The 27,991-nt window shown below is 50.8% G+C and overlaps 1 protein-coding gene across 17 annotated transcripts in view; it reads right to left on the bottom strand.

Annotated features, from left to right (window-relative positions):
* Positions 1-27,991, bottom strand: part of SNED1 (sushi, nidogen and EGF like domains 1) — an 84,765-nt gene that overhangs the window by 23,152 nt on the left and 33,622 nt on the right. For 12 of the 17 annotated variants that reach the window (XR_010410376.1, XM_054505912.2, XM_064587403.1 and 9 more), the window contains 17 exons: positions 27,712-27,825; positions 27,445-27,558; positions 27,218-27,331; positions 19,461-19,586; positions 19,071-19,175; positions 18,694-18,807; positions 17,999-18,115; positions 16,540-16,656; positions 16,236-16,352; positions 15,938-16,051; positions 15,487-15,660; positions 5,857-5,970; positions 5,408-5,521; positions 4,315-4,428; positions 3,651-3,947; positions 2,013-2,196; positions 53-165 (listed from right to left, as the gene is read on the bottom strand). Coding sequence is in view for 16 of the 17 variants with exons in the window: in XM_054505912.2 (XP_054361887.1) it covers positions 53-165; positions 2,013-2,196; positions 3,651-3,947; positions 4,315-4,428; positions 5,408-5,521; positions 5,857-5,970; positions 15,487-15,660; positions 15,938-16,051; positions 16,236-16,352; positions 16,540-16,656; positions 17,999-18,115; positions 18,694-18,807; positions 19,071-19,175; positions 19,461-19,586; positions 27,218-27,331; positions 27,445-27,558; positions 27,712-27,825 (2,262 nt within the window). In the remaining variant the exon portion in view is untranslated. The remainder of the gene's footprint in view (positions 1-52; positions 166-2,012; positions 2,197-3,650; positions 3,948-4,314; positions 4,429-5,407; positions 5,522-5,856; positions 5,971-15,486; positions 15,661-15,937; positions 16,052-16,235; positions 16,353-16,539; positions 16,657-17,998; positions 18,116-18,693; positions 18,808-19,070; positions 19,176-19,460; positions 19,587-27,217; positions 27,332-27,444; positions 27,559-27,711; positions 27,826-27,991) is intronic. The other 5 variants (XM_064587398.1, XM_064587397.1, XM_054505911.2 and 2 more) reach the window with 5 other exon arrangements.

Raw genomic sequence — 27,991 nt, 5'->3', positions numbered from 1 at the left:
AGGGAGGTGAGAGCTTCCAAAGGTCCCACAAGACCTGAGGTCATGTACTCACGAGTCCACACGTGCAGTGGGGCCGAGGCCAGGCTCTCGGTGGGAGGCTCTTGTCCCCCAAGCCCGCTGAGGGCAGTCACCTGGATGGTGTATCTCCTTCCTGGCAGCAGGGCCCTGGGGGAGGGAGGCCAGGGAGAGACTCCACTGCCAGACTGTAACTCCTTCCACACAGGCGGGACTAGTTGTGGGTGGTCCTGCAGGTGGCCTCCGGAATGACCAGATTTGTGGCCTGAGACCCGTGTGTTCCTCAGGTGGGAGCTACTCCCTGGTCTGTCTGTCTAGTACAGGGCAGGGGTCGAGAATGGCCCACACCTGCCTGGGAGGGCTATGGTGCAGAGACTGGTGTTCAGGCAGGAGAGGCCAGAAAGGGGCACTTGGAGGTCATTGTGCAGAAGAAGGTCAACAAGCAGGCCCCACTGCCCTCCTGGGTGGCCCTCAGCGGGAGTTCCCGGGACAGTTCCCGGCACCCTCATGGATGAGAGGACCTCGCTGCCCCCACACCTCTGTGCAGCGTGTTTCATGCTGAGCACCCGCTTCCTCCTGGGGGCCCCGAATCGACAGCAGGCAGGGGAGCCCCGGGTCCAGCCCCCGATAAAAACCCTGGATGCTGCGTCTCTCCCGGGCTCCCCTGAAGACAGCACCTCACATGTCGTCACGCCTGGTGGTGGCCTGTGTAACTCCAGGGGGAGGGGCCCCGGAAGCTCAGCCCTGGTCCCCCGGCTTCTCCCTTCCTGTGCGTTGCACCATTTCTCTGTTGTGAATCCCAGCTGGGGGCACAGCCTCTGCTGAGTCTGGGGGGGCCCTAGTGAGTCACCGGGCCGGGTGGTCCTGACGACCCTGACTCAGTCACCAAGTGCCCACCCAGGGTCCCACGTGTGTTTTTGTCACACCAGTCCTTAGAAGTGGGCAGGACATCAATCAAGAAAGGTCACGGCAACACTTAAAACACAAAGCAGAGTCTTGTTTCCAGCACAGCAGGCAAGCAAAATAGGGTCTTGGTGAGTCTGCCGACCAGCGATGCGCAGCCGTGTGGGTGGCTCAGGGATGCGGACGGACGCGTCCCCGCCTGGCCTGGCCTGCCTGCCCCCGGCCCCTGCCCCCCTCAGGCGCCCCTCTGCACGGCCACGGCCTGTGGCGGCTCTGGGCGGGGGGCTGCTGCTCTGTCCCCACAGAGCCGACCTGGCGTCTGCTGCGTCAGAGGTGCGGCTGACTCGGTGGGGGTCTCCTCAGCTGGAGCGGTGTTCGCGCTGCAGGCACAGGGACCCCAGCCCGTCTTCTCCCCACCCGCCCGTCTTCAGCACTGCTCCCAGCAGGCGTCAGACGCCTCCCTGGCTGGCGAACCTCCCCGAGGGGCCCGTCACGGACCGCGCGGGCCGAGGCCGCGGTCTGGGCCTTCACTGTGGGGCCGTTCCAGCTTTTACTGCAGTCCTCAGCCAGTCTGAACGACTGACGTTCTTGTGGGTTGTATTTACTTTGTAGTTTTGTGTGTATTTGATTTGTAATAATTAAGCATAAGACGTTTATATGCCTAGCTTAAGGTTCTAACATACGATTTGAACAATATAAAAATGTAAGGCAAGTGTAGGGGTTCCCTGTGTCTCCCTTCAGAGGGGCCTGTGTGACTCAGGCTAGGACAGCTCTGTGCCGCTCTCTGGGTGGCTCGGTCTCATTGTGCAGGAGGCACGACCCCCCGAGTTTTAGAGCGTCCTCTACTTTGCCAGGGCCCTTTCAGACACCTGTCTGGCAGCACCTGTGACGGGACAAGGCAGGGCTGAGGCCTGGGACACAGGGGGCTCTGCCTGTCAGAGTTGGGCAGGTGCTTGGGCAGCACAGGCAGTGCACGCACCCCTGCTTCTCAAGGCGGGCAGGGCAGGGGGGGAGTGGCAGGGGAGGGGCACCGAGGGAGAAAGGAGGAAGCCCCAGAGCCCCGAGGGAAGCGAAGGCCGGCCCCTTGCTCTCACCCGAACGTGAACCTGTCCACGCTCTTGTCCACGTCGGTGGACTGGTCCTCCTGGGCCTCAGGATGCCGGATGGACACGCGGACGCTGCTGACGGTGGCGTGACGGATCCTGTGCAGAGCCCACCGCACTGAGATGGTGCTGGCTGTCACGTTGGTGACCTCAAGGCCCTCAACCGGGCGGGGTCCTGGGGGGCAATAGGCCCCTCAGCTGATGCTGGCACCTTTTCCTCGCTCCAGGGGAAGGCAGGGGCTTGAGACAATGAGACAGGGCTCGGGAAGTGTGCTGGGGGGTCACCCAAGTGAGGTGCCGGCCCACCTGGGCTTGCTGGTGTGGCCTTCAGCCACAGTGGGACTAGGGTCAATCGGACAGGCTCCTGCCTGGGGTGGGGCGTGAGGCAGCTCCACCAGAGGCCTGGGGTCTTGCCTATTTAGACATGCCAGGCAGTGGGGCGGGGCCCTTGGGACACACGGACCGTGGGACCTCCTTTTTCTTTTCTCTGGCCGTTTTGGCTGCACTGACAGTGAACATTTGGGCGATGCTGGGGCCTACCAAGGATGGAAGCTGGGAAAATCCTGGGCTACTGTGGGGAAGGGCCTGGGTGAACCACAGGGGCCAGGAGGGGAGCTCTTGTCTCCTGACAGGTGCCCAGTCTGTTGGGCAGCGGTCCCTCCTGCCCACCCTGGTCTCCTGGGGAGACCCCACTCTCACTCTGTCGGTGGAGGGGTAGGGATGCCATTTCTTCCTAAAGCCAAGCTCAGGCTGAGCCCACTCTGCCCCACAAGCTCACTCAGGTCCTCCTGCTGGCCCAGGTGCATTCTCAGTGCCTCTTGGCTGGCCTTCCCCACCACACACCTGTCCTGAGTTTCTCATCTCATCCCTCACTTGGCCCTCAATGTCCTCAGGGTCAGTGTCTGGCTTGGGCTGGCAGGTGACACCTGGGCACCTTCCTCCTCCCACAAAATTCCTGTCCGTGCCTCTGAGCATTCTCGCCTCCCTCCTTCCCCAGCCTGAGTCCCCACTGTGGGTCCTGGCTGTCTGGCTTCACAGTGCTCCTGGGGCCGGCCCTGCCTGCCTGCTTTGACCTGTGCCAGCACCCGGTATGGTGGGAGCAGACCCCCTTGTGTGCTGGCCACACTCTGAACCCCTACCAGCTGCCCTCATGGGCCCTCTGTGCCGCCTAGGGGACCACTGCCCCGTCCGTGCTCCTTCCTCCAGCCTCTAGCACCCCCTCCCACAGTCTCCTGCGGGCCCCTGGCCTCTGCCCACCATTGGTTCCTCCCCGTGGAGGACCGGGCCCTCCCCTGTAGATCCCAGAAGCAGACAAGCCAGGTAAGGCCCCAAGGCCTCCCTAGACTATGCTTCCCCGTCCTGCGCAGCTGTACCCCCAGAGGCCCCTCCCTGCCGGCCCCCTTCTCTAGAACTGCCACCAGCAGGCTCCATCCCCACCCCCTCAGCGTGCTGGGGTGACCTCCTGGGCCCCTGGCCTGTCCCCTCAGCACCCCCAACGTGGGCTGGCCCCTGGCAGGTGCCTTCTCGGGGAGCCCCCTCCCCCGGGCCTCACTCCTAAGCCCCGGCGCCCTGGGGCCCCTGGCCAGCGCGCCTCTCCAGTGGCCGCAGACATGCCCAGGGGGCACTCACGTGTGCGGGCGAGCAGGAGCACCGGCCTGCTGATGTCGTTCTTGTTGTTGGCGTTGCGCTTGACCGAGAACACGGAGATGTTGTAGGCTCTGCCGGCCGCGAGGGCCCGCAGCTGGTGCGAGGAGCGGCTCCGGTCCACAAAGTCCGTGCGGCGGTAGGCACCGTCCGAGGAGGTGTAGGTGACCGCGTAGCCGTCGAGCATCTGCCTGGCGGCCTGGCCTTCAGGTGGACGCCAGGAGATGGAGACCCCACTCTCTTCCACTCGCTCCACCTTGAGGGCCGTTGGTGGGAAGAGCTCTTCAGGGTTCCCGTCAAGAACAAGGGAAGGGGTGGTCAGCTGTCAGCCACGGAAGCCCTGGCCCCCAGCCAGACGTCTCACCTGGTGGCTCGGGTCCGCCACCCCCGGCAGAGGTGAACAACTGCAGGTGGGGAGCCAGCTCCTGTTGCCACAGTGGCCCTGTCCACCTGGTCTCTGGCCAGGGCCTCCTGGAGGGTCTCAGGTGTGTGTGCTCAGGTGAGTGCATTGAAGCCTCCTGGGCCGCTAGACACCCCTCCCTGCTTCTTGGGAAACTAGATGCTCTGCCCTGGGGGGTGCTCAGCGCTTGGGTCTGTGCCCTCTGGGGGACGAGGGGGCCCGCCTATGCTGGCACCTTTGCCACCTCACCTTTGGCACAGTCCTTGCCTGTGTAGCCCACTTTGCAGGTGCAGCTGTGGGACCCATTGCTGGCCAAGCAGTAGCCACGGGCCCCGCAGGGGCTGGAGAAGCAGGGGTCACTCACTGGGGAAGAGGAAAGGAGCAGTGAACACTGGGGCCTTACCCGCTCCCCCAGAGGGACCCCTGCTCTCGGGGGCAACAGGTCCTTCCTGTGTAGGCGTGTTTGTGGGGGTGGATATGGGTGGAGCCATCCCAGGCAGCGATTTGAGGAGGTGAGGGAGGGGAAACGCAGGGCTTTCCAGGAGAGCTCTCACCGAGAGGCTGGCTCAGAGACAGAGCCCGGTCATCCCACCGCCACTCCAAGCCCAGGTAGCCTGGCGGGCGGCGACTCAGGGTGGGGCGAGCACAGTGCTGCCCCTCCTGGGGAGAACCTGGCAGCCAGGGCAGCCTCCCTCTGCCCCGGGGCTGTGGGCACCCAGGGGACCTGAGTTCCCTAGGCCAAGGCCAGTGCCCGCAGGTTCCCACTGAAGCCACGGGAGCCCCCTTATCACTGTCGCGGCCACTAACCTTGGTCCTCCGGGTGTGCCCTCACCCACCCCAAGCTTGTGCAGTGAGACTCCCTGGCCACAAGCGGCCCCCAGGGTGCTTATGCCCGGACTCCCAGGCCCCACAGTCCCTGGGCCCTAGGCCTTCGCCCTCCCCCAGCCCAGTTCAGCCTTCACTGCCCTGTGGCCCTGTGCACCCCACCCAGCGGCCTGCTGCCAGCCAAGCCCAGCCTGGGGGCTAGGACAGGACATGCCCCTGGGACACACCCATCCTAGGAGGAGAGCGGAGACCAGCAAATTGAAGAGACAGTTGCAGAGAGTGGCAAGTCCTATAAAGGAGGAAAATGTGCGGAGAGTTCCCAGGTGTAAGGAGAGGTGAGCTCCGGGACACTGGGGCTGCAGTGAGCTCCACTCCCACGGGGCCAGCCTGTCTCTGGGAGTGAGGGGGGCCGTTGGAGGGGCAAGTGCAGGAGGCGGGTAGCTGGCATCAGGGGACCCAGCAGAGGCCAGAGGACAGGGCCTCTGGAGGAGTGGGGGCTTGGCCCCTGCCTCCCTACCTGTCTCACAGTGGTAGCCGAAGAAGCCCTCTGGGCAGACGCACAGGTAGGCCCCGCCATCGTTCTCACATCGGCCTCCGTGCTGGCAGGGGCTGGAGTGGCAGCCATCCACCTCTGGAGAACACCCAGAGAGTCGGCCAGAGCCGCCAGGGGGTGTCTGGGGGAGGGAGGAGAGGACAGCGGGAAGAAGGGAAGGGGGATCGAGGAGAGATGCCGGGTGGGGGGTGGGGTTGCTGGGGAAATCCCCCTCAGCCTCGGAGCTCCCTTCCTGGGGTGCCTCCCCCCCCCCCCCCCCGCCCTGGGGCCAGGGGCCAAGCCATGTCCCTCTGCTCTCCGAGTGGCCCAGGGTCTACGCTTGTTGAGAATAGGTTTGTCCAGGATGTCCAGGGCATCTCGAATGTGGGTGAGGGCCCAGCCGCTCAGGGGACCCCGCCGAGCACAGCCCCTACCTGTCTCGCAGTGGACTCCAGTGAAGCCTGCAGGGCACTGGCAGACAAAGGCCCCCAGGAGGTCCCTGCAGGAGCCCCCATTATGGCATGGCTGCGCTTGGCACTCGTCTGTCTCTGCAGAGACAGGACAGGAGGCTGCAAGGCCCTACGCAGGTTCCATCTAGGTGGGACGCAGGCCCTACACGGCCCTACACAGGACTGCACGGCCCTGCGTGGGCTCTACGCGGACCTCCGGGGGCCTCCACAGCCCCTGGATTTCACGTGTGTGCGGAGGCTTTAGCCTGATGCCCCCCCTCTCAGCTGTCTGCCCAAAAAAGGCCCTACCCCCAAGTCACTTCAGCATTTCACTGCTCAGGCTTCTCAGGGGCCTGGACACATCCTGGGCCTGGCCCTCCCTGGAGCAGTGTCTCTGTCTCAGGGCTTAGAGCCCTACCCAGGTGTGAGGGGTACAGGCTCATCCACCAGTGTGCCCGCAGGCCTCCCCTCCCTCTGCCGGTTGGAGCACAGGCCCAGGGGCAGGGTGTGACTCTCTCCACCCCAGCTCCTCTACGCTGGGGCAGAGGCTGCAGAAGGCGAGAGGACCTCAAGGTCAGCTTGCTCCCCCGGAGGTGGAGGATGAGATGTTTCCAAAGAGAGGCGGGAGTCACAGAGCAGGCAGTGCTGGGCCAGGCAGCCTGGGGGAGGCGGGGAGGGGGTGGAGCTGCGCCTGCAGTCTTACCCTCCTTTGTGCCCTGTGAGGCAGGAGCCCCCCTGCAGGCACGGCTGGGAGGCTGGGATCCGCACTCTCCAGCTTCCGAGAGGGGAGCCCAGGTGCACGGGCACCAGGAGGGACCCCAAGAATAAAGCGGTGTTGTGATTGGAGGCAGTGGCTTGAAGCCAAATAAGATGGACATAAATTAGCTTTGTTCTGAGGAGCCAGACAGAATTGTCCGGCACCCCTCAGTGCTTGGAGAGGCCCGAAACACCTTGGAGAGGAAGAGGTGGGCAGTGGGCCCCAGGATGGGGGATGCTCATCATGACCTTGAGGACGTCACTCCAGCGGCTGCCAGGTGGCCAGGCCCCATCTTGCCAATTCCCCATTCACAGCCACTACGTATGAAATCCCTACATTTGGGGACGAGGCCTTCACTTTAGAGTATTTGCCACAGGCTTATTTTTTATTTTAAACTGGGAGCGGTGCTCCGGAATTCAAAATCTTCAATTTAGAAAAGTTTAATTTTAATGCTTAAAATGTAACGAAGTAGATAAATGGTAGTGAATAAGACACCCAGGAGCTAGAATGCTCACTGGCTCATCCGGGCACACGCACTTCCCCACCCTTGTGATGCGGATTTCTGGGGTTATGTCTTTGCCTCTTTAGGGTTTTAATTGTTATGAACTAAACAATGTATGGTTTTGTTTTTGCTATTTATGAATTTTATTAAAAGGATATCGTGATACATGTACTCTTCTCTCACTCAAAATGATACTAATGAGCTGTCTCCATGCTGTTGTAGGTCTCTGTGTGAACACGACAGTAACAGAGTCCACGGCGGGATTCTACCGTACTCCGTCCATTCTTGGGTGGTGGGCATTTGGGTTGGTTTTAGACTTTTTGTTATTTTAAAAAATGCTTCTATTTCCTTTCATAGCTCTTGGTATAAATGTGCCCATTTTCTTAGATTTAAACGTAGAACTGGAATCTCTGGGACACAGTTTCTATGCCTGGTCAAATTGATAGGCAGGTTACCAAACCCTTTTCAAAGTGTTTGTATTAATTTACACTCCCTCCGGCAATTTGTAAGAAATCCTGGTCATCCACATTACCACCAGTAGATGGCTTCTTAGACTTCTGCACTTCTGTCAGCTGACTGCACCTCACTGTGCTTTTGATTTGCATTTTGCTGATAATATTTCTCTTTATTTTTGTCGGCTTTATTATCTCCTCTTCTATGAAAGGCGTACTCCGTGTGTTTTGCCGATTTTCCTACTAGGTTGATGATTCTTTTCTTATTAATTCATAGAGTTTTTTATATATTCTTGAAACCAGTCATATATATATCTTTTCCTGGTTTGTAGCTTATATCCCACTTTCTTCCTTAGGGCTGATGATTTTAAGTTTCTAATTCTTATATAGTCAAATTTGTCCTTTTTTTTTTTTCTCTTTTATAGTTAGGGCTTTTTTTATGGCTTAAGAAATCTTTCCTTATCCCAAGGCCAAAAAGATACCTATATTTTCCACATAAAATTTTATAGTTTTAGAAAAACATTTAAGTCCTTAATTGGAATGAATTCTTGTGTGTGGTGAAAAGTAGGACAATGTAATATTTTATTAAATGCATAACCATTTTATTCCAGCTGTTGTGAAGATTGTCTCATAGGATTTTTTAGAAGTTTATAGTTTTAGTTTTTACACTTATGTCTATAATTCATTTAACATTTGTAAACACTTATCATATTTGGTGCTATTATATATAATATTGTTCATTTTATATTATTTTCCAAGTGTTCACTGGTAGACTGTGAAAATATTAAGGTTTTGTATATTGTCCCTGTCCTGTGACTCACTTGAATTTGCTTATTTATTCTATAGCTTTTTCTTGTAGAATCTCTTAGGATTTCCTATGTGCATGACCATGTCATCTTTCTTCCAGTAGATGTGACTTTTATTTCCTTTCCTTGTCTGTGGCCCTGTCTGGGACCTCCAGGACAATGCAGGAAGGAATCAGTGAAATGGACACACTGCCTTATTACTGATTACAGCAGTACGCCTCTCACCCTGAAGTACTTTGTTAGCTGTTGCTGTTTCATGGATACCCTTCATCAGGTTAAAGACATTCCCTTCTATCTACTTTTAGTTTATTAAGAGTTTTAAATAGTAGTTGAATATTTTCAGATGATTTTTCTGCATCTATTGAAATGATCATATGGTTTTCTCCTTCATATCCTAATATGGTGAATTATACTTACTGATTTTCAAGTGTTAAACCAATCTGTATTCTTGAGATAAATCCCACTTGGTCATGATATATTATCCTTTTTATATAACAATGTGTTTGATTTAGTAATATTTTGTTAGGATTTTCATGTCCATGTTCGTGAGGAATATTAGTCTGTAATTTCATTTTTTTTTTCTTTTCTTTTTTTTACATATGCTCCACACACAGTGTGGAGCCCAATGCAGGGCTTGAACTCACGACCCTGAGATCAAGACCTGAGCTGAGATCAAGAATTGGATGCTTAACCCACTGAGCCACCCAGGCACCCCTAAGTTCATTTTTTAAGAAAAAAATAACCTCTCTGTCTTGTTCTGGTATCAAGACAATACTGGTTTCACAAAATGAATCAAGTGCTCTTCTTTCTTTATTCTCTGAAGAAGCTTGTGTAGGGTTAGTATTCTTTTCTTCAGTGTTTGATAGAATTCATCAGTGAAGCAATCCATTCCTGCCATTTTCTTTGCAGAAAGGTTTTTAATTACATATTAAAATTCTTTAATAGGTATGGGGCTATTCATATTTTCTATTTATTCTTCTGTCATTTTTGGTAATTTGTGTCTTTCAAGGTATTTATCCCTTTTCTTTAAGTTGTCAGATATACTGACCTCAACTTGCTCACAGTATCTCTTCCTTGTCCTTTAAATGCTTGTTAGGATCCTTACTGATGTCTCCTCTTTCATTCTGATATTGCTAATTTTTCTTTCTTATTTCTTGATCAGTCTAACTAGAGGTTTTTCAATAAGGAACCAGCTTTTGGTTTCATTGATTTTCTCTGAATATGTCTTTTATAATTACATTTTCTAATTGTTGTTGATATATTAAAATGCAATTTTGTTATAATTACCTATATCCAGTAAACATATTATATTTTCTATCATTTTCAGTAGTTTGCTTATAGATTGAAGACAACCATACTGCTTATAGATTAAAGTTTGCTTATAGATTAAAGACAACAAATACTGACATTCTTACTCCCTACCTTCATATTTTCATGATTTTATTTTCTTTTTCTTACGTTATTGCATTGGCTAGTACTTCCAATATAATATTGATGAGGCTTAGTGACAGTGGGCATCCTTGTCTCCATTTTTTTTTTTTTTTGAGAGGGAGAGAGAGAAGTGGGGAGGGTGTAGAGGGAGAGTGAGAGAGAGAGAATCTTGAGCAGGCTCCATGCCCCAGCGTGGAGCCTGAGACAGGGCTTGATCTCACAACCCTGAGATCATGACCTTATCTGAAATCAAGAGTTGGACACTTAACCGACTGAGCCACCCAGGCTCCCCTCGTTGTCCCCAATTTTAAGAGGAATGTCTATTTAGGATAATGTTTATTTGAGGTTTGAGTAGAGGCACAGTAAAACTGCCCCAGAAGCTAATTTCCTCCCCCTGTTGTAGCTCAGCATGACTGAGTCAGATCAACAGAAGCACAGGTTTTGAATATCAGAGCCTGCCTCTGTATAACAAGGATCAGGAGACTCACTGTTCCACAGCTCTCTTGATGTAACCTGTACTTCTTTCTCTATAATGTGTGAAGTGCTATTGCTTGGCCACACATAGTGTAACTCGTCTGGCTATGCCTGGCCTAAGCACACCTTTCTGTGGGATGATGCACACTTCGGGGGTTATGTGGGCTCTGCTACATCTCTCTTAAGTTTTTCTTCCAACAAATCCTATATATTTTATACTGCATGGTATTAGAGGTGTGTATGTGCATGTATGTGCATGTGTGATGTGATTTTTATCTGGTAAGGAAATACTTTTTTATTCCTTATTTGGTAAGAATTTATTTCACGAATGGGTATAAATTTTGTCAAATGCTTATTATGCATTTATTGAGATACTTACATGCTTTTTCTCCTTCAGTTGGTTAATATAGCAGGTTTTCCTAATATCAAACTATTCTTGCAACAATCCATCTTGATAATGGTATATATAGTCTTTATAGACTATTGAATTTCTGCATCTATGTTCATATGTTTAACAGATCCATCATTTTACTTTCTCCAACTGTCCATATCTGGTGTTGGTATCAAGGTTATACTGGCCTCACATAATAGGTTGGTGCATATTCTTTATTTTTTACTCTCTGGAAGAACCTGTATAATGCTGCAATGATCTGTTTCTTGGCAATTTGGTAGAATTTACCTATAACATCCTGGAGTTCTTTGTGAGAAAATGCTTTAAGTACTCCTTCAATTCCTTTAGACATTTATAGGATTATATAGGCTTTCTAAGTTTCCTTGAGTCATTTTTGGTAAGTTATATTTTTCTATGAATATTATGTCCATTTCTCCAAAGGTTTCAGATTTACTTGTATAGGCTAGTTGATGGTATTCTCATTATCTTTTTAATCTCTGCTCTGTGTCTATGTCACCTTTTTCATTTATAAGGATTTTTATTTGTGCTCTTTGTTTTTCTTAATCAGTTGATAGAAGTTTGTTCATTTTCATAGGGTTTTCAAAGAACCAATTTTGGTGTTCTCTTCTCTGTACTTTTGACTTATGTTTCATTAATTATGGCTCTTACTTGCATTGCCTTTTTCTTTCTACTTTCTTTGTATCATTTGTTGTTCTTTTCCTAACTTCTGAACTCCGACATTTAGTTCATCAATTTGAACTTTTCTAACTATGTACTTAAAGTTCCCATGAAGCATTGCTTTTGCTGCATCAGACAAGTTTTTGTATAGAAAATGATCATTAATATTCATTTAAAATTTTGTCACTGTCCATATTTCTTCTTTGATCCATAAGCCATTTCAAAGTATCTTTAAAAATATATAAACATGGAAATTTAAAATTTATCTTCTTGTCCTTAATAACTTAATTTTTTCTGTGTGTTCAGAGAATGAATTAGTTCAAATTGTTAGTTGTATTATTTGAATCTTCTTTTTGTGATTTTTTTGGGGGGGCCTCTTAACCTGAATTGAGAGAGGTGGTTCAAAATTTCATAGTATTATGGTAAATCTGTCAGTTTCTTCCTGCAGTCTCTTAATTTTTGTTTTATATGTATTGACCCTATTATATTAGATGCTTGAATGTTTATAATGATCTTCTTGGTGAATTGGAACCAATTATCATTGAAAGAGACCCTCTCATCCTTAATGATGCTTTCCATCTTAGAGTCTATTTTGGCTGATAATAGTGTAGCTAAACCTGCTTTATTTTGATCTGTATTCCTGATATTTTTTCCATATTTTTACTTTGTCTTTTTAAGTTTATGATTTAGGAGTATCTCTTATAGGAGAGTATAGCTTGTTTTTATTTTTGTTTTTTAAAGATTTATTTATTTATTTTATAGAGAGAGGGGAGGGGGCAGAGGGAGAGGTAAAGAGAGAATTTTAAGCAGACTCTATGCTGAGCACTGAGCCTGATGTGGGGCTCAATCTTACGACCCTGAGATCACAAACTGAACCAAAACCAAGAGTCGGATGCTTAACCAACTGAGCCACTCAGGAGTCCCTAGCTTGTTTTGTTTTGTAATTAATCTGGCAATCTGTCTTTTACCTGGAGAATTTAGCTCATTCATATTTGTCTGCATTTTTTTCTATCATAATCTTAACTGCCACTTTTTTCTGCTTTTTTCCTCTCTCCTTTTAGAGAGTGACAGACTTTCCTACAATATTTGATAATCCTCCCTTCTCTTACTGCTTACAGAATATTCCAGGTTTATCTTACTACTGGAATACTATCTCCAAAAAAAAAAAAGACCCTTTTTTGGTAAGTCTCTGAAGCTGTGTTTGCAAAGGGCATTTTTTATTATGGTCTCACATTTGAATAATAGTTTGACTGAATAAAAATTTTTAGGTCTTAAGTTTATTTACTTCAGTATTTATCTTGCTTGGTATTTGCTGAGCTTCTTGGATTTGTGGGTTGATGTAGTTCTTCATTTTTAGAAAATAGTCATTATCTCTTCAAATATTTCTTTTGCCTATTCTGCTCTCTCTTTCTGGGACTCCAGTTATGTTCTTGTTTGTTTGATATTTCCCACAGATTTCCTGTGTTCCATTTAAAAAAATTCATTTACAAATCATAATTCATTTCTTCTTTCTGATCTTTGGTTTGAATAATTTTGTTGACTTGTCCTTGAGTTCTGTGACTTTTTCTTTTGTGGTATCCATTCTATTGGTAAGCCTATCCAATTTACTCTTCATTTCACATGTTGTATTTTTTATTGTGTTACTTTTAAAAGTTTTCTTTCCTCTGCTCAAATTTTCTATTCTCTCATTCATTTTGCTTCTCTTTAACATTTATAATGGCTATTTTAAAGTCCTTGTGTGCTAATTTAAACATGCGGGTCATCTGCATGTCTGTTTCTATTGACTGTTTCTTCTTGAGATTATATGTCATAATTTCTTGCTTCTTAGACATAATGTATACAAGAACAGAGAGACCAAAGTAGAAAATACATACCCCTAGGATGGCCAGGCTCTAGTCTGTGTCAGACACCTAGCCTGAACAGCTGATTTCTGATATCATCCGGAGGTGAGCTGGGCTGGGCCTGGTGTGCAGGGCTCATTAGTGCCAATTCATGAGGTTTTAGATTCTTGAGGGTTGGAACAGACCTCTCCCTCCAGGTGGACTGGGGAATCTCAGCCTTTTGAGGCTATGAATCTCTCTGCTTTCCAGCCCAGCCGCTGGCTTCCCAGCCCAGCCACTGGCTTCCCATGCACTTAGTAAAAATCCTGTGGGGGAGAATTGGTGGGGTGCTGAGCACTTGCTCTGCATTTGCGACTCCTGATTCCAACCCATCATGCTTGCTCACATAATCATTGAAAGCTTAGTTGGATTTCCCCAGCTCCTCAAATTGCTCTGTCCACAGTGGATTTGCTCCTGGGATGACAGCCGTCATCAGTCTTTCTCACCCAGGAAGGGCTCATCTGTACTTCTAGCCATATTCAGCAATCTGATAGGTTAAATGATATGATTTTACAGGGTCTCTGATTCCTTGATGTTACAGTGAGAGTGATGGCATTTTGTGACTGTCTCCATGCTCACTGAATGGATCTCCTGAGTATTTAAAATCTACCATTTAATTATCTTATATCTGATGTCACTTTTGAGAAGTCTGGTGCCAATGGGATTGTTGTTCCTTTGAAGATTCTTGTTCCTTTTTTCTCTAGATACTTTAAGAATTTTTTCCTGTTTGTCTCTGATATTCTTAAATTTTGCTATAATGTGCTAATATTCCTCTTTTCTCCTGTTTGATGTTCTGGGCCCTTTCAGCCTGTGGTGGTTCATCTGTCATTCTGGGAACTGAGCTCCGTAGTGGCTCCAACATTTCATTGCTTTTATTTTTCTCTTGTCTTGGACTCTGTTACCTCAGTGTTGGCACTTCTACCCTCCACAGTGCCTACATCTTCACACAGACCTCCCTGCTTCTCTGTGGGATGAGTCCTCAGACTGGTCTCTTAGCTCAGTAACTTAGCCTTCATCTGTATCCATTTGTAAATTGTGTCTGTTACTTCAGCTATTATAGTTTTTCAGTCCTCTTTTCCACTCTCCTTGGTTAAAAATGATTTATCAACCCTGTTTCTTATGACCAGTGCCATGTTTCCTTCCATATACCTGTCATGCTTATGTATATGCTCGTCCACCTTCTATACTTCCGCTCCCGATGGTTTATGTTGTTTGGACTTTATTGTTACTATCTTTGGAGAGGGCTGGGCTTGGATAGATAGGAGGACAGGAAAGACACTTGGCGCTAGGCAGCCCCCATCTGTCTTCCAGAATTCTTCACCTGCGTGGGGCCTCCCAGCTTGGGCTTTGCAGAGCATTGGGACACAGCAGCACTGTGTGCCCCACCCGTCTCTGGGTGCTGTCGTGGTCCCTGAGTTGCTTTGTTTAAAAATCCTTGTTTTGGGCACCTGGGTGCTCAGTCGGTTAAGCGTCTGCCTTCGGCTCAGGTCATGATCCCAGAGTCCTGGGATCGAGTCCCACATCGGGCTCCCTGCTCCACGGGGAGCCTGCTTCTCCCTCTGACTCTACCCCCTCTTGTGCTCTCTCTCTCTCAAATAAATAAATAAAATCTTAAAAAAAATCCTTGTTTTGTGAAAGATGTGTTAACATCACGCAGGTTTTCTGATGAGCAGAGTTAGGGATGCTTAGGCTTAATGCAACACACCTGCAGTTGTGTTAGTGGCCCTGTGTCTGCAGGGGCATCAGTCGGGGGGCCCTGCCTCCAGGCCATGCACCCTGGCACACTGTGGGAGCCTGAGGCGATGCTCTCTGAAGCAGCACTCCTCAGATGGCTCTGGGGGTCCTGGGGGGCCTTGTTCAAATGCAGGGTCTGCTTCCATGGGTCTGGGTGGGGCCAGGGCCAGGAGCAGGAGACGGGCCCTGAATCCTAATCTGCCTCTTGAGTACTCTGCCCTTGGGCTACCTCCCGGCCTCAGCTGCTTCATCTGCAGGGTGGGCATATGGGTTGGACGCCCTGCTCTGAGGACAGGGAAGCCCTTAGTGAACAGTCCAGAGTGGAGCTGCCACTAGTCCTCACCACCTTCCCCACAGGGTCATGGCCTCACTTTGTGGGAAGGTGGGGGAGGGCCAGGGTCAGAATTGTGGTCCCTGTGCTCCCCTGAGGGGCCCTGGGGAGGAGGGTGTGGACCCCACTGGCTCTGCCCGCCTGCCCGCCCTCCCTGCCCCGGAGGGCCTGCAGATCACCGTGGCACTGTGGAGGTTCGCTCCAGACACCCTGCGGCTGGCAGACGCGGACGTGGCTGGGGGAGCTCGGGCTGTAGCCTTGGTCACACTTGTACAGGGCCACCGAGCCCAGCCGAGTGCCGTTGAAGCGCAGCGTGGCATGTTTCACCTCCGCCGGGGGGCCACAGTCCACCTCTGCAAGGACACAGAAGCCCTGTCCTGCACTGGGGGGCACCTGCCTGAGGCCCATCCCTCAGCTTTGCCCTCTGCCCCAGCAGGCCGCAGGGCCTGGGACCCCTGCGCCCTGCACAGCCCTCCCAGGGTGAAAGTGTCTTGATTTCCAGGAGTAGCTGCCCATCGGTTCTCTCCTTCTTTCCCCTCCCTCCTCTCAGCTCCCTGTCTGGCCCTGCCCTGCTCTTCCGGGATTAGGAAGAAATCCCATGCCTTCCACCCCAACCCGCAGCCCTCTCACCCGCCTGGCACCGGCGTCCCATGTACCCTGCTCGGCAGCGGCAGGAGAAATCTGGGCCCAGGTCCTCACAGGTACCCCCGTTCATGCAGGGGCTCCGGAAGCAGGGGGAGGGGGCTGCAAGGACAGAGGGGGTCATCATCGCTGTGTCCTCCCCAAAGACCTCTAGGTTTCATGGGAGCTCTGCCTCCCACTCCTCCAAAGCAGGGCACCTCTGCCCACTGGGAGCAGATGGGGCCCCCAGGTGCCCTGGCTGTGCTGCTCCCAGCTGGGCTAGTCCACTGGCCTCTGCCCACCTTACCTATCTCGCAGTGCCGCCCAGAGAAGCCTGGGGGACAGTCACACTTGTATTTGCCAATGTAGTGGAAGCAGGTGCCGCCGTTGTGGCAGGGGCCCGAGGCACAGGAGTCCGGCTTCCCTGGAAACAGAAGGCCCCTATGGGAGTCAGGTGTCATGCACCCACCACCCAGCGCCCCTCCCCTGATCGCCAACATCCCAGAGCTGGTGCGCCTTCAGGGGGTTCTCCTGACAAGCAGACGCATGGTGGCTGGGTGGGGGCTTGGCTCCCCCGATCCAGGCTGACTCCAGCTGGCAGGGGGCCGCACCGATCTCGCAGTGCCTCCCGGTGAAGCGGTAGGGGCAGCTGCAGTGGTACTCGCTGCCCGCCTCCCTGCACGTGCCCCCGTTCCGGCAGGGCCCCGAGCTGCACAGGCGTGGCCGGGCTGTGTGGACAAGGGTAGGGAGAGACAGAAGCGGGTGAACAGGGCCATTCTCCCAGCCCTGCAGCACCCATGACACCCTACTCACATCTGTGGGCCCAGAAGGCGCAGGCCCTTGGGAGCCCTCTGCCCACCCATCCTCTCTCATCTGTCCCAGGCCCTGGGGACCACTGGGCCCTTTCTGGTGGAGAACTGGCTGGCGTGGCAGGGAGCGCAGCTGCCCCTGACAGGACGCTGGAATCCACCGCGGTCTGATTTTTGGTTTCTGTGCTTCTAGTCGCACCGGGGCATTTTCTCTGGGTCCCAACACCCTCCCAGGGCCCTGAGGGGCTCCCGGGCTGCTTGAGGCACCTACGTATTTAAAGGCACAAATCCAGTGGTAGGGCTGCCCCTCCGCCCTGAGGAGTGGCGCCTTCAGAGGCCCACAGAGGAGTTCAGATCCGCAGCTTCCTCCACATTCTTGGGAGCGAGGTGCAGCAGGAAGGGGGCCTGCCCGCGGAGCTCAGCCTTCCTCTCCCCACCACCCCACACCCTGCAGGCCTCACAGGCTGCGTGTCCAAGTTCCGCCCACCCTCCCCCCAAAAGCTGCCACCCTGTGTCCCCACTTTGGGATGCCTTTGTTGGAGATGGACCTCGGCCACGCTTGCAGAGAGCAGAGAGCCAAGCCGGAGGGCTTCTCTTTGCAAACACCCTCCTCCTCCCGCAGGGGTGGCTGAAGCTGGGGGGTTCCGTGTGTCAGACTAGCAGGGACCTGCCCTCAGGGTCGCCGTTCCCGGGACCAGCGAGGGCAGCAAGAGGCCCAGGGGTGTGTGTGGCCCAGGGGCTGAGCTCCGGGAGCCGGGCCCGTGGGCCGTGGGCTCCGACGAGGGGCGCGGCGTCCGAGCGCCCGGAAGGCACCAAAGGCACCGGCCGGGTGGGCACTGGCGGGGCAGCGGTGGCGCCGCCCTCTCTCAGAAGAATGCATCCGCTAGTGTGTAAAAATGTTGTGAAACGCTAACATTCTCCAAGTTCAGTTAGATCTAATAAAGCCCCAATGAATTTTTTAAAAATCAAGGATTCTAAAATCCATTTGGAAAAATGCTGAGTGGGAAATTCTGAGGGAAACCAAGTAGTGACCAGGAGCCACAGAGCAGAACCGCTAACTGAATAAGCAGCACCTGGGCTGGGGGAGACCGTGCGGGCGCGACACACGTTAGCTGGGGGACCGAGGAGACCCGCAAGTCGGGGGGGGGGGGGGCGGGGGGGGGCGGAGGGGGCGGGGCCCTCTCTGCCCTGCCTCCTCCCCCCCCCCCCCCGGGCCGCGCCCCGCCCGCCCCGCCCCGCCCCGCCCTCCCCTGCTGCCCACCTTTCTCGCAGTGCCTGCCGTGGAACCCTCGGGGGCACTCGCAAGTGTAGGAGTCCTCGTGGACGTCACAGGAGCCTCCGTTGAAGCAGGGGTCTGAGTCGCAGGGTGAGGGCAGTGCTGCAGGGGCACAGGGAGGTCACCCTGACATCCCAGCTGGATCCAAGGCCCCTTAAAAGACGCTCTTTGCGGGGGAGGGGCCTTGATTCTTCACCCCAGGCTCTTCGGCCCTTCTCTGGACATGCTTTTATTCTCGAGATTTCCAGAATTCACCCCACCTCTCCTGGGAGCTAGGATTGAGCTGTGGTGCACAAATGTTTTTGCAGCAACACCTCCACCGTCTTCACGTGTGATTATACAGCATGCATGCCGTTATTTGTACTCAGAAATACACAGTAGTACTTAATCACATACTCAGACGGGCATGAAGTGTTTTAATAGCTAAGCTAGGGGCTTAGGGAAGAGCTCGTAGGCCTCCAGGGGTGCTTTTCCAGCTGTGAGCTTCCTGCAGCGGAGGGGGTAGACGGCCGGGCCCCAACACGGAGGTCGACACCGGGAAAGGCACACCCACCCATGGGGCCTCTTGTGGGCCAGTAGGGATGCCCTGGCCTCTGCCTGTGTGGCCCGCACTTTCTCCTCCTAACACCCTCTCCCTGGCTTCTAGGTGGGCCTGTGCCCCTAGCCCTACCCCCACTCACAGTGGCTGACGTTGTGGTCCGTGTGGCAGACGCAGAGGTAGCTCCCACCGTACTCCATGCAGTAGCCCCCGTCGGGACACTGCGTGTTCATGTTGCAGGGAGTGGCTGTGACTTCTGCAGGGAAGGAAGAGGCCCATTTGTCTTCCTGGGGACTTCTCGTCCTTGAGAAGGATCAGGTGGCCCCGCCAGCATGGCCTGGTTCAGGCACTCTTGTGGCGGGCCCCCTCCTGGGGTAGGAGTGGGGGATCACGCGACCACTAGTTAAGGGTCTGGATCTATGGTTTGGGCCCAGACCCAAGCCACCAGCTATACTCTGGTTTGGGGGATTTTCAGGGGCAGGGCAGGAAGCGTGCCCCTATGCAGCCCTGGGCACTTACCAAATTCACAGAGGAGCCCAAAGAAGCCTGGGGGGCACTGGCAAAGGGTGGTGTTGGTCCCCAGGCATCTGCCACCATTACGGCACTCACAGTGGTCAGGGGTTCCTGCCGTAGATTGAGGGGGAGCCTCCACTGTGGGGGTGCTGGAGGATCGGGGCCCTCTCCTGCTTCTGACCCTGCCCTGCTCCTGTGGCTACCTTCCCATGAACGCTGCTATGCGGATACACACACACACACACTCTCTCTCTCTCTCTCTCTCTCTCTCTCTCTCTCTCGTCCCCCCACCCACTCATGGGTGTTTGCACACACACCCGTTGCCTTCCTGTATGCACTTCCCACAGGAGGACGCTGCCCTGGACTGCAGCCCTGGTAGCCCTGGCCCAGACTCACTCTCCCTGCAGTCAGGCCCGGTGAAGCCCTGGGGGCATTCGCACACGTAGCCCTCATCTGCATCCACACAGGTGCCCCCGTTCTGGCAAGGGGCTGAGAGGCAGGCATCCGGCACTGGTTGGCTTCCTGCAAGAAAGATAGAGGTCACCAGAAGCTGCACGGAGAACATGGGGGGAATGGGGCCAAGGGCCCCCTTGCCCAGACCCCACAGCACTCAGTTCTCAGTGCAAGTGGGATTTTAGCCTGGGGCCCACTTTCTGGAAGCTGGTTTCTAGCTGCCGCCCACCATCTGAGCCCCCTCTGTGGAGCAGAAGGTGAAGCAAGAGTATGGAGACCTCACGGAGTGCACCAGTGGGCCCAGCTAAGACCGGAGGGCTCCAAACAAATGCTTCTAATCAAGCATCTACGTTAGTAACATGGTTGGGATTTTCCAGGTACAGTGTTTGTTGATTTCTAGTTTACTGTAATCAGAGAACACAGTCCTTTTTAACTGATTGAGCTTTATTTTATGTCCTGCAGGATGGTCTGTCATGGTGAGTGCTCCAGGAGCACTTGGAAAGGAAGTGAGTGTCTGTAAATGTCACTTAGGTCAGGTGGGCTGACGGTGCTGTTGCATCTTCGAGGTCCCTCCTGATTCCTGCGAGTCACTGAGAGCGGCGGGTTGGAATCTGGTTACAGATCTGTTTCTCCTTGTTTTCCCTTCATGTATTTTGACTCGTGTTCACAGGTGCAAGTACATCAGAATTGCTCTGCCTGTTTGATGCTTGACACCTTTGTCATTAAAGACCCCTCTGTTCCGGGCAGTATTCCTTTCTCTAGAGTTTAATCTGTTTGCTATGAATGTAACGACTCCAACTTCTCTTGATCAGTGTTTGTCAACCTATTCCTTTTCATTGTTAGATGTTTGATTTCTTCATGTGGTTCAGAATTTATCTTTTAAATAATATATGGCAACATTGACGTTTGCTCGAGGTACACTTCTGTGAATTTTAACACGTGTATAGATTTGTGTTGCCCCCACCACAGTCAGGACACAGAACATTCCGTTACCCCAAATACTTGCTTGTTGTATCTTCAGGGTCGCAGACTCCCTGCCCTCCTGAGGCCCTGGCAACTACTGATCTGTTCCTCACCACAGCTTTGTTGCTTTAAGATTACTCATGAAGAGTATGTAATCTTTTGAGACTGGCTTCTTTCACTCAGCATGAGGCCCCCAGGATCTGTCTCTGTTGTGTGATCAGCAATCACGCGTCCCACGAACAGGGAGGGACATTTGGGTTCTCAGGTTTTGGTGATTGTAAATAGACATGCTATAAACATTTGTGTATTTTGTGTGAACGTAAGTTGTCATTTCTTTAGGGTTCATAGCTAGGAATGGGATTGCTGGGTCATATTATAAGTGTATGTTTAACTTTATGAAAAGCTGCCAAGCTGTTTTCACAGGGGCTAAGCATTTGGCATCATCACCAAAACTACGTGAGAGTTCCCACGGTTCTGTGTCCTCACCAGTCAGCGCTTTTTATTTTAGCCATTCTGTTAGGTTTGTGGTGGTATCTCATCGTGGCTTTAATGTGCAACTCACCCATGGCTAATGATAATGACGCATGATTACATTTGTTCACCTGCTCCTTTTTGGTTCAGATCTTCTGTCCATGTTTTGCTTGGTTTCTCACAGGTGAGTGTGGAGAGTTCTTTATGTGTTCCAGACGCCAGCCCTTTGTCAGACAGGAGTGCTTTGAGCACCTCTCGAAGCGCACAGCCTGTCTTCTCGTTCTCTTGACCGTATCTTTCACAGGGCAGCCTGTGTCATTCTGATGAGGCCCACTTATGTTTTTCTTTGCTGGAGTGTACTCTCCATGTCTTATCTAAGCACTGTTCATGTAACCACAGGTCACACAGATTTTTCTCTTATGTTCTCTTCTAAGAATGTTTTCCATTCAGGTCTATGATTCATTCTGACCTAATCTTGTACAAGGTGTGAGGTTGAAGTTCAGTTTCTACATGAGAATGTCTAATTGTTCCAATACCATTTGTTGAAAAGATCATCCTTTCTCCACTGACTTGCTTCCACACCTTTAAAAAAACCTTGGCTGTATTTGTGTGGGTCTACTTCTGGATCCTCTCTTCTGTTCCACGGATGTGTGTGTCAGTCCCTTTGCCAATACCACAGGATCTTGATCACTGTAGCTTTGTTGTAAGTCAACACTAAGTAGTGTGATGCCTCAAAATGTATTCTTTTCCAAAATTGTTTTGGCTATCTTAATTCCTTTGCCTTTCCATATAAATTTTAGAACCAACTTGTCCAAAGCTACAGAAAACTCTGTTGACACTTTGATTGGAATTATATTAAATCTATCAGTCAGTTTGGGGAGAACTGACATATTTACTATGTTGAATCTTCCAATCCATGAACATAGGATGTCCTTCCATTTATTCAAATCAGCATACAAGTCCCGTACATGTTTTATTAGATTTACACCTAAGTCTTTCAGTTTGGAGGAAGCTATTATAAATGGTATTGTTTTTAATATTCTGGATCACATTACAATGCCCAAGGTAGGGAACTCAGGAGTTCATAGATGATTGTAGGGTTGCAGCCCGAGATCCCCCTCTCTGCAACCTCCCCGTAGTTTCAAGTGCTCTGGGGCTGCCCTTTTTAGTCCTCTGGCAAGAGAGTTGGGGCTTTTATTGCCGCATGCTATGACTTACTTCCCGTGAGTGCACTCATGTCTGGGCCGAGTGGTGGGTGGACAGAGAAAAAGAAAACGATGGAAGTTGCCCAGTCTTGTGGAGCCGTGGGACCTCCAGTTGGAGAGGAAGTTTCCTCCAGTCAGTTTGGGTTCCTGAGGGAATCCCCCCTTTGCTGCTATTGTTGGTCCTACTTCTCGTGCCCAACTAGGGGCTGCTCTTGGAGCTCTTTCCATCCATCTGATGCTCACTTCTGGTCTGGGAGTCCTGCTTTGAGTCCAGGCAGGGGGGACACCAGAGGAAAAAAATGGTGAACTCACTACTGGTTCTGTGGTGCTTTGAAGCTTGGTCCTCTTCCCCAATCCACCTGCTACTACTTATTTTTCAGAGTCCTCAGATTGCTACTCCATGCATTCTGTCCAGAATTTATGGCTGCATTCAGTGGGAGACACAAGGTAGAGTGTGCTTATTCCAATCTTACCCAAAATCGGAAACCCATTCCAATTTTCAAATTATTTTCAAATTATCTGTGTCTTTATATTTATAGTAGGTTTCTTGTAGATAGTATTTAGTTGTATCTTGCTTTTCAATTCAATTTTACAATGTCTGCCTTTTAATTGGTGTGTTTAACCAATTAATATAACTATCAATATGATTAAACCTATCATCTTGCTCTTGGTTATCATTTGTCCCAATTATTCTTTATTCCTTTTTTCTTCTTTTCCTGCCTTCTGGATGAAGTGTTTTTAGGATTCCATTTTATTTCCACCACTGGTTTATTGGCTATAACTCTTTATTATTATTATTTTTTCTTGTTCCTCTGGGTTTATAATGTATATCTTTAATTTACTGTAGTCTATCTTCAAACAGTATCACGCCACTTCATATATAATATAAGGCCATTACTATATTATTTCCATCTTTCCCTTCCTATCCTTTATGCTAGACACTGATAAACTATGGCTTGCAGAGCAAATCTTGCTTGCCACCCATTTTAAAAAATGAAGTTTCATTGGAAAACAGCCATGCCCATTCGTGTATGTATGTCTATGGCTGGCTGCTTTTGCATTGCACTGGCAGAGTTGAATACCTGTGATCACACGGCTCATAAAGCCAAAAATATTAATATCTGGCCCTTCACAGAGAAAGCTCACATATTCTGCTTTAAGCAATTGAGGTCATACATTTTATTTCTTTAAATGTTATAAACCCCATAACATACTGTCATTTTTTGTGTTAAAATTATCTTTAAAGAGATTAAAAAGTAAGAAGAAAAGTATTTTACAGGCATACCTTGGAGATATGGTGGGTTCAGTTCCAGACCACTGTAATAAAGCGGATATGGCAATAAAGCAAGTCAAATGAATTTTCTGGTTTCCCAGTGCCTATAAAAGTTATGTTAACACTACACTGCAGTCTATTAAGTGTGTAATAGCATCATGTCTAAGAAAATGTACACACCTTAATTAAAAAATACTTTGCTAAAAAAATGGTAACCATCATCTGAGATTTAGTGAGTCATAATCACTGAACATAGATCACCATAACAAATATCACCATAATTTAAAATTTTGAAATACTGCAGAATTACCAAAATGTGACACAGAGACACAAAGTGAACGAATGCTATTGGAAAAATGGCCCTGTTGGACTAGCTTGGTGCAGGGTTGCCACAGAGCTTTAATTTGTACAGAACACAGTATCAGTGAAGGGCAATAAAATGAGGTGTGCCCGTATGTTTACCCAGGCGTTTACCATTTCTAGAGCTCTTCATTCATTTGTGTAGATCTGGATTTTCATCTGGTGCCATTTTTCTTCAGTCTAAGGAATTTCCTTTAATGTTTCTTGCAAATCAGATATGCTGGTGATGAATAATTATCTGTTTCTGCTGTCTGAAAAATATCTTAATTTCACCTTAATTTTTGAAAGATAATTCTCCTGTGTATAGACTACTAGGTTGATAGCACACTGTCTTTGGGCTTGTGTTGTTTCTGATGAGAGGTCTGTTATCATTCCTGTTTCTCTGTATGTACTGTGTCTTGTCTTTTTCCTCTGGCTGCTTTTCAGATGGTCTCTTTGTTATTGGTTTTCAGCAGTTTGATTATGATGTGCTTTGTGTGATTTTCTTCATGCTTTTCTTGGATGTGTGGGGTTTAATTTTCATCGAATTTAGAAAATATTTGGCTATTACTTCCTCATTCATTTTCTGTGCCCCTCCACTCACCTCCCTCCTTCTGGGACTCCACATGAACATACACCAGACTGCCTGGTGTGTGACCCACAGGTCACTGAGGAGATGGTCTTGGTTGCAGTCTCTCTCCCTCCTGTGCTGCTTGTTGGGTGGTTTCTCACTTCAGTTCACTGATTTTTTCCTTCAGCAATGTCTACCCTGTAGCTAATATAGCCAGTGTATTTTTTATTTATTTTTATTTTTTAAAAAAGATTTTATTTATTTATTTGACAAAGAGAGACACAGCGAGAGAGGGAACACAAGCAGGGGGAGTGAGAGAGGGAGAAGCAGGCTTCCCGCTGAGCAGGGAGCCTGATGCAGGGCTTGATCCCAGGACCCTGGGATCATGACCTGAGCTGAAGGCAGACGCTTAAAGACTGAGCCACCCAGGCGCCCCACCAGTGTATTTTTTAAATTGAGATTTTATGTTTTTTATTTCTGGAAGTTTCTTCTCTTATATCTTCTTCTTTTTTCCTCAACAGTCTTGAGCACATGGAGCATGTTCACAGTAGATGATTAAACATGCATATCTGCTAATTTAATCATCTCTGTCATCTGTTTCTATTGATCTGTTTTTCTCCTGGCTGTGGGTCATATATTCCTGATTCTTAGTATGCCTGATAATTTTTGTTTTTTTCCTGGATTCTGTTATATTCCTTCAAAGAGTATAGGATTTGATTCTGGCATATGGTTAAATTATTTGGGATTGTTTTGATCCTCTCAAACTTCCCTTTAACATTTGCTAGGACAGGTCAGATTAGCCTTTGTTCTAGTGTTTATTTATCCATACCATCAAGCTGATACCCCAGTGAGGACTCTACCCAGTCTTGGCCCTGGGTGTGAGGAGCTCTGCATGCACTCTGGCTATAGAGAAGTGACTTATTCCCAGTCTTGTTCGAGTTCTGGGGATTGTATGATTCAGTGCTCCCAGTGGTTCTTTGCCCAACCTCATGGATTTCACCCCAACTGTGCTGAGCAAAGAGGCAAGGGGTCCGTCTGCATGTCTTCGGAGATTCTTCTTGCACTTTCCCCAGCCCCTCTTAGTAGAATTCCAGAAAGGAGTTCTCCCCACAAATTGCAGCTACCAAACTAGAATCTCTGTCTGTGACCCAGAGACTCAGAGGAACTGCTAGAGTCTGGATCCCCTTGCTACACAATGGCCTGGAAACTTCCTGTAGGCAGACTTGGGGGCAATTGTAGCGTGCTCTTCACTTCAGTCCCTCCTCCCAGGGGTAACAACCCTGTGATGCCTGTTGTCCAATGGCTGAAAACAGTTGTTTCATGTATTTTGTCTAGTTTTCTAGTTTTGATGGTGAGGGAAATTCCCAGAACAGTCAATCTTTCTTGGTCAGAAGCATCAGAATGGGTACTATTTTTTAAAAATTATCTTTAATTTTTGGCCAACTTCTGTTGAATCTGGTTAGAATGTCCAGATTGGTACCTTGTAATGTGACTAATAAGGTTTTCCTAGGGGTGGAAGTGTCAGTTCTGTTGTTTCTTATTGGTTGCTTTCATTTGCATTATTCTTCCTGTACAAAAAGGTGGTTTCTCTGCAAAATCTTTGAAATCACTGATCTGTTTCCTAACATGAATTTAGTTAAATACACAGATATTTAGATAACAATCTGGGCAAGGTGAACTGTGACCCATTACAGTGATTTTAAGCAACCAAACAGGTAAGGTTGCCCTTCCCTTCCTCCCCTCTGCATGGCAGAGCCTCACTCTCTCCTCAGGACACGGCCTGTCCTATGTGTGGCCCTCTGAACAAAGACTGATGGAGGGCATAGCATCCATCTATATCCTACTTATGGGTAAAATTTAATTTCCTTCTTAAATTTTTAGACTCAAACTAAATCTGACAAGCTTGTCTTGTGCATCTCCCAGGGGAGCAGCTGCCCATGCTGTGGACTTCGCTATCGCTGGCACAGGGGCCGGGCGAGGCCTTTGGTGGTCAGCGCCATGTCAGATGCTAACAACCTGAATTTATTCTGTGGGTTGTAAAATCGAGTTGGTTTTTTAACTGATCTACCAAGTCATAACCAGCATTTAAAACAACATGAAGTAGAAACTAGCAGATTTCATCACGTGATAAAGGTCAGTTTTCTTGCCAACCCCCGTGGCTTGTTCCCTTGCATGGTGAGGGGTCTGGAGTAGGAAAGAAGGATGTTAAAAAGCCAAGAATCTCCTGAGCAGGAAGAGGGGCCGTGAGAGGGTGGCCATTTTGCCCTGCATTTCATAGATGGTGACCGGGACTGGAGGGGACAGGAGGGGACAGGAGAAGACAGGAGGGGACTGGAGGGGACAGGAGGGGACTGGAAGGGACAGGAGGGGACTGGAGGGGACAGGAGGGGACTGGAGGGGACTGGAAAGGACAGGAGGGGACTGGAGGGGACAGGAGGGGACTGGAGGGGACTGGAAAGGACAGGAGGGGACTGGAGGGGACAGGAGGGGACTGGAAGGGACAGGAGGGGACTGGAAGGGACAGGAGGGGACTGGAGGGGACGGGAGGGGACTGGAGGGGACAGGAGGGGACTGGAAAGGACAGGAGGGGACGGGAGGGGACTGGAGGGGACTGGAAGGGACAGGAGGGGACTGGAGGGGACTGGAGGGGACAGGAGGGGACTGGGGACTGGAGGGGACAGGAGGCACGCTCAGCCCTGCACTGCATGTGGTGGCAGAGTCACGACCAGTATGGCAGCCCAGGGGACAGGCCGGCTCAGGCAGGGCCGGGGAGATGACCCCCCGGGCCAGAAGTGGGGCTGAGCTGGACAGTGAGGGAAAGGGGCCGGGTGGCCACACGGGACCGCTGTCACTGGGGGCTTCGGGCGCGGGCCGTTACCAGTCTCGCAGCGAGGTCCCTCGAAGGGCTCCGCGCACAGGCAGGTGAAGTTCCCCACGAGGTCGACGCACGAGCCCCCGTTGAGGCACGGGCTGGAGGCACATTCGTCCACATCTGGGGGCAGCGGAGGCGGGAGCTTGGCTCGAGCCAGCCTTTGACTCCCGGCACCTGGTATGGGTGCGGCCGGGCGGGAGCCTCTCCCCTGCCCCCCGGGGCCAGCCGCTCACCCGTCTCGCAGGCCGCGCCCGTGTAGCCGGTCAGGCACAGGCACACGGCCGAGCCCCGCTCTTCCTGGCACCGGCCACCGTTCTGGCACTCCCTGGTGTCACATGGAGACAGTGCTGCAAGGGCAGAGGGGTGGAAGGCGTCGGCCCTCCGGCCGGGCCCCTGGGGCTCCTGCTGCACCCCATTCTGGAGGGCGTCAGGCTGTGGGGGGACCGTCCTGATCATCCTGCCACCAGAGGGGCCACAGGGCCCAGGCACACTCCTCTTACCTGTCTCACAGGTGGGCCCCCTGAAGCCGGCCGGGCACCTGCAGCGGAAGCTGTTGACGCCATGTGTGCAGGTGCCGCCGTTCTGACACGGATGGGAAGCACATTCGTTCACATCTGAAAAGCAGGGCAGGCTGGGGCCTCAGTGGAGGAAGCCGGGTTGGGGAGGATCTGCCTGGACCCCTTCTGGCCTCACTTGCAGGGCGCTCAGCTCCGAAGGGGCAGCGGTAGCCCCGCCCACCGTGCTCACCTCCAGGGAGCCACAGCGTTGTCCCCCACCCCC

Source organism: Mirounga angustirostris, unplaced genomic scaffold (assembly GCF_029215605.1).
Source record: "Mirounga angustirostris isolate CCGP_5_RB_7025 unplaced genomic scaffold, mMirAng1.0.hap1 SCAF_3, whole genome shotgun sequence".
NCBI lineage: Eukaryota > Metazoa > Chordata > Mammalia > Carnivora > Phocidae > Mirounga > Mirounga angustirostris.
This window is presented reverse-complemented; position numbering and strand designations above follow the sequence as displayed.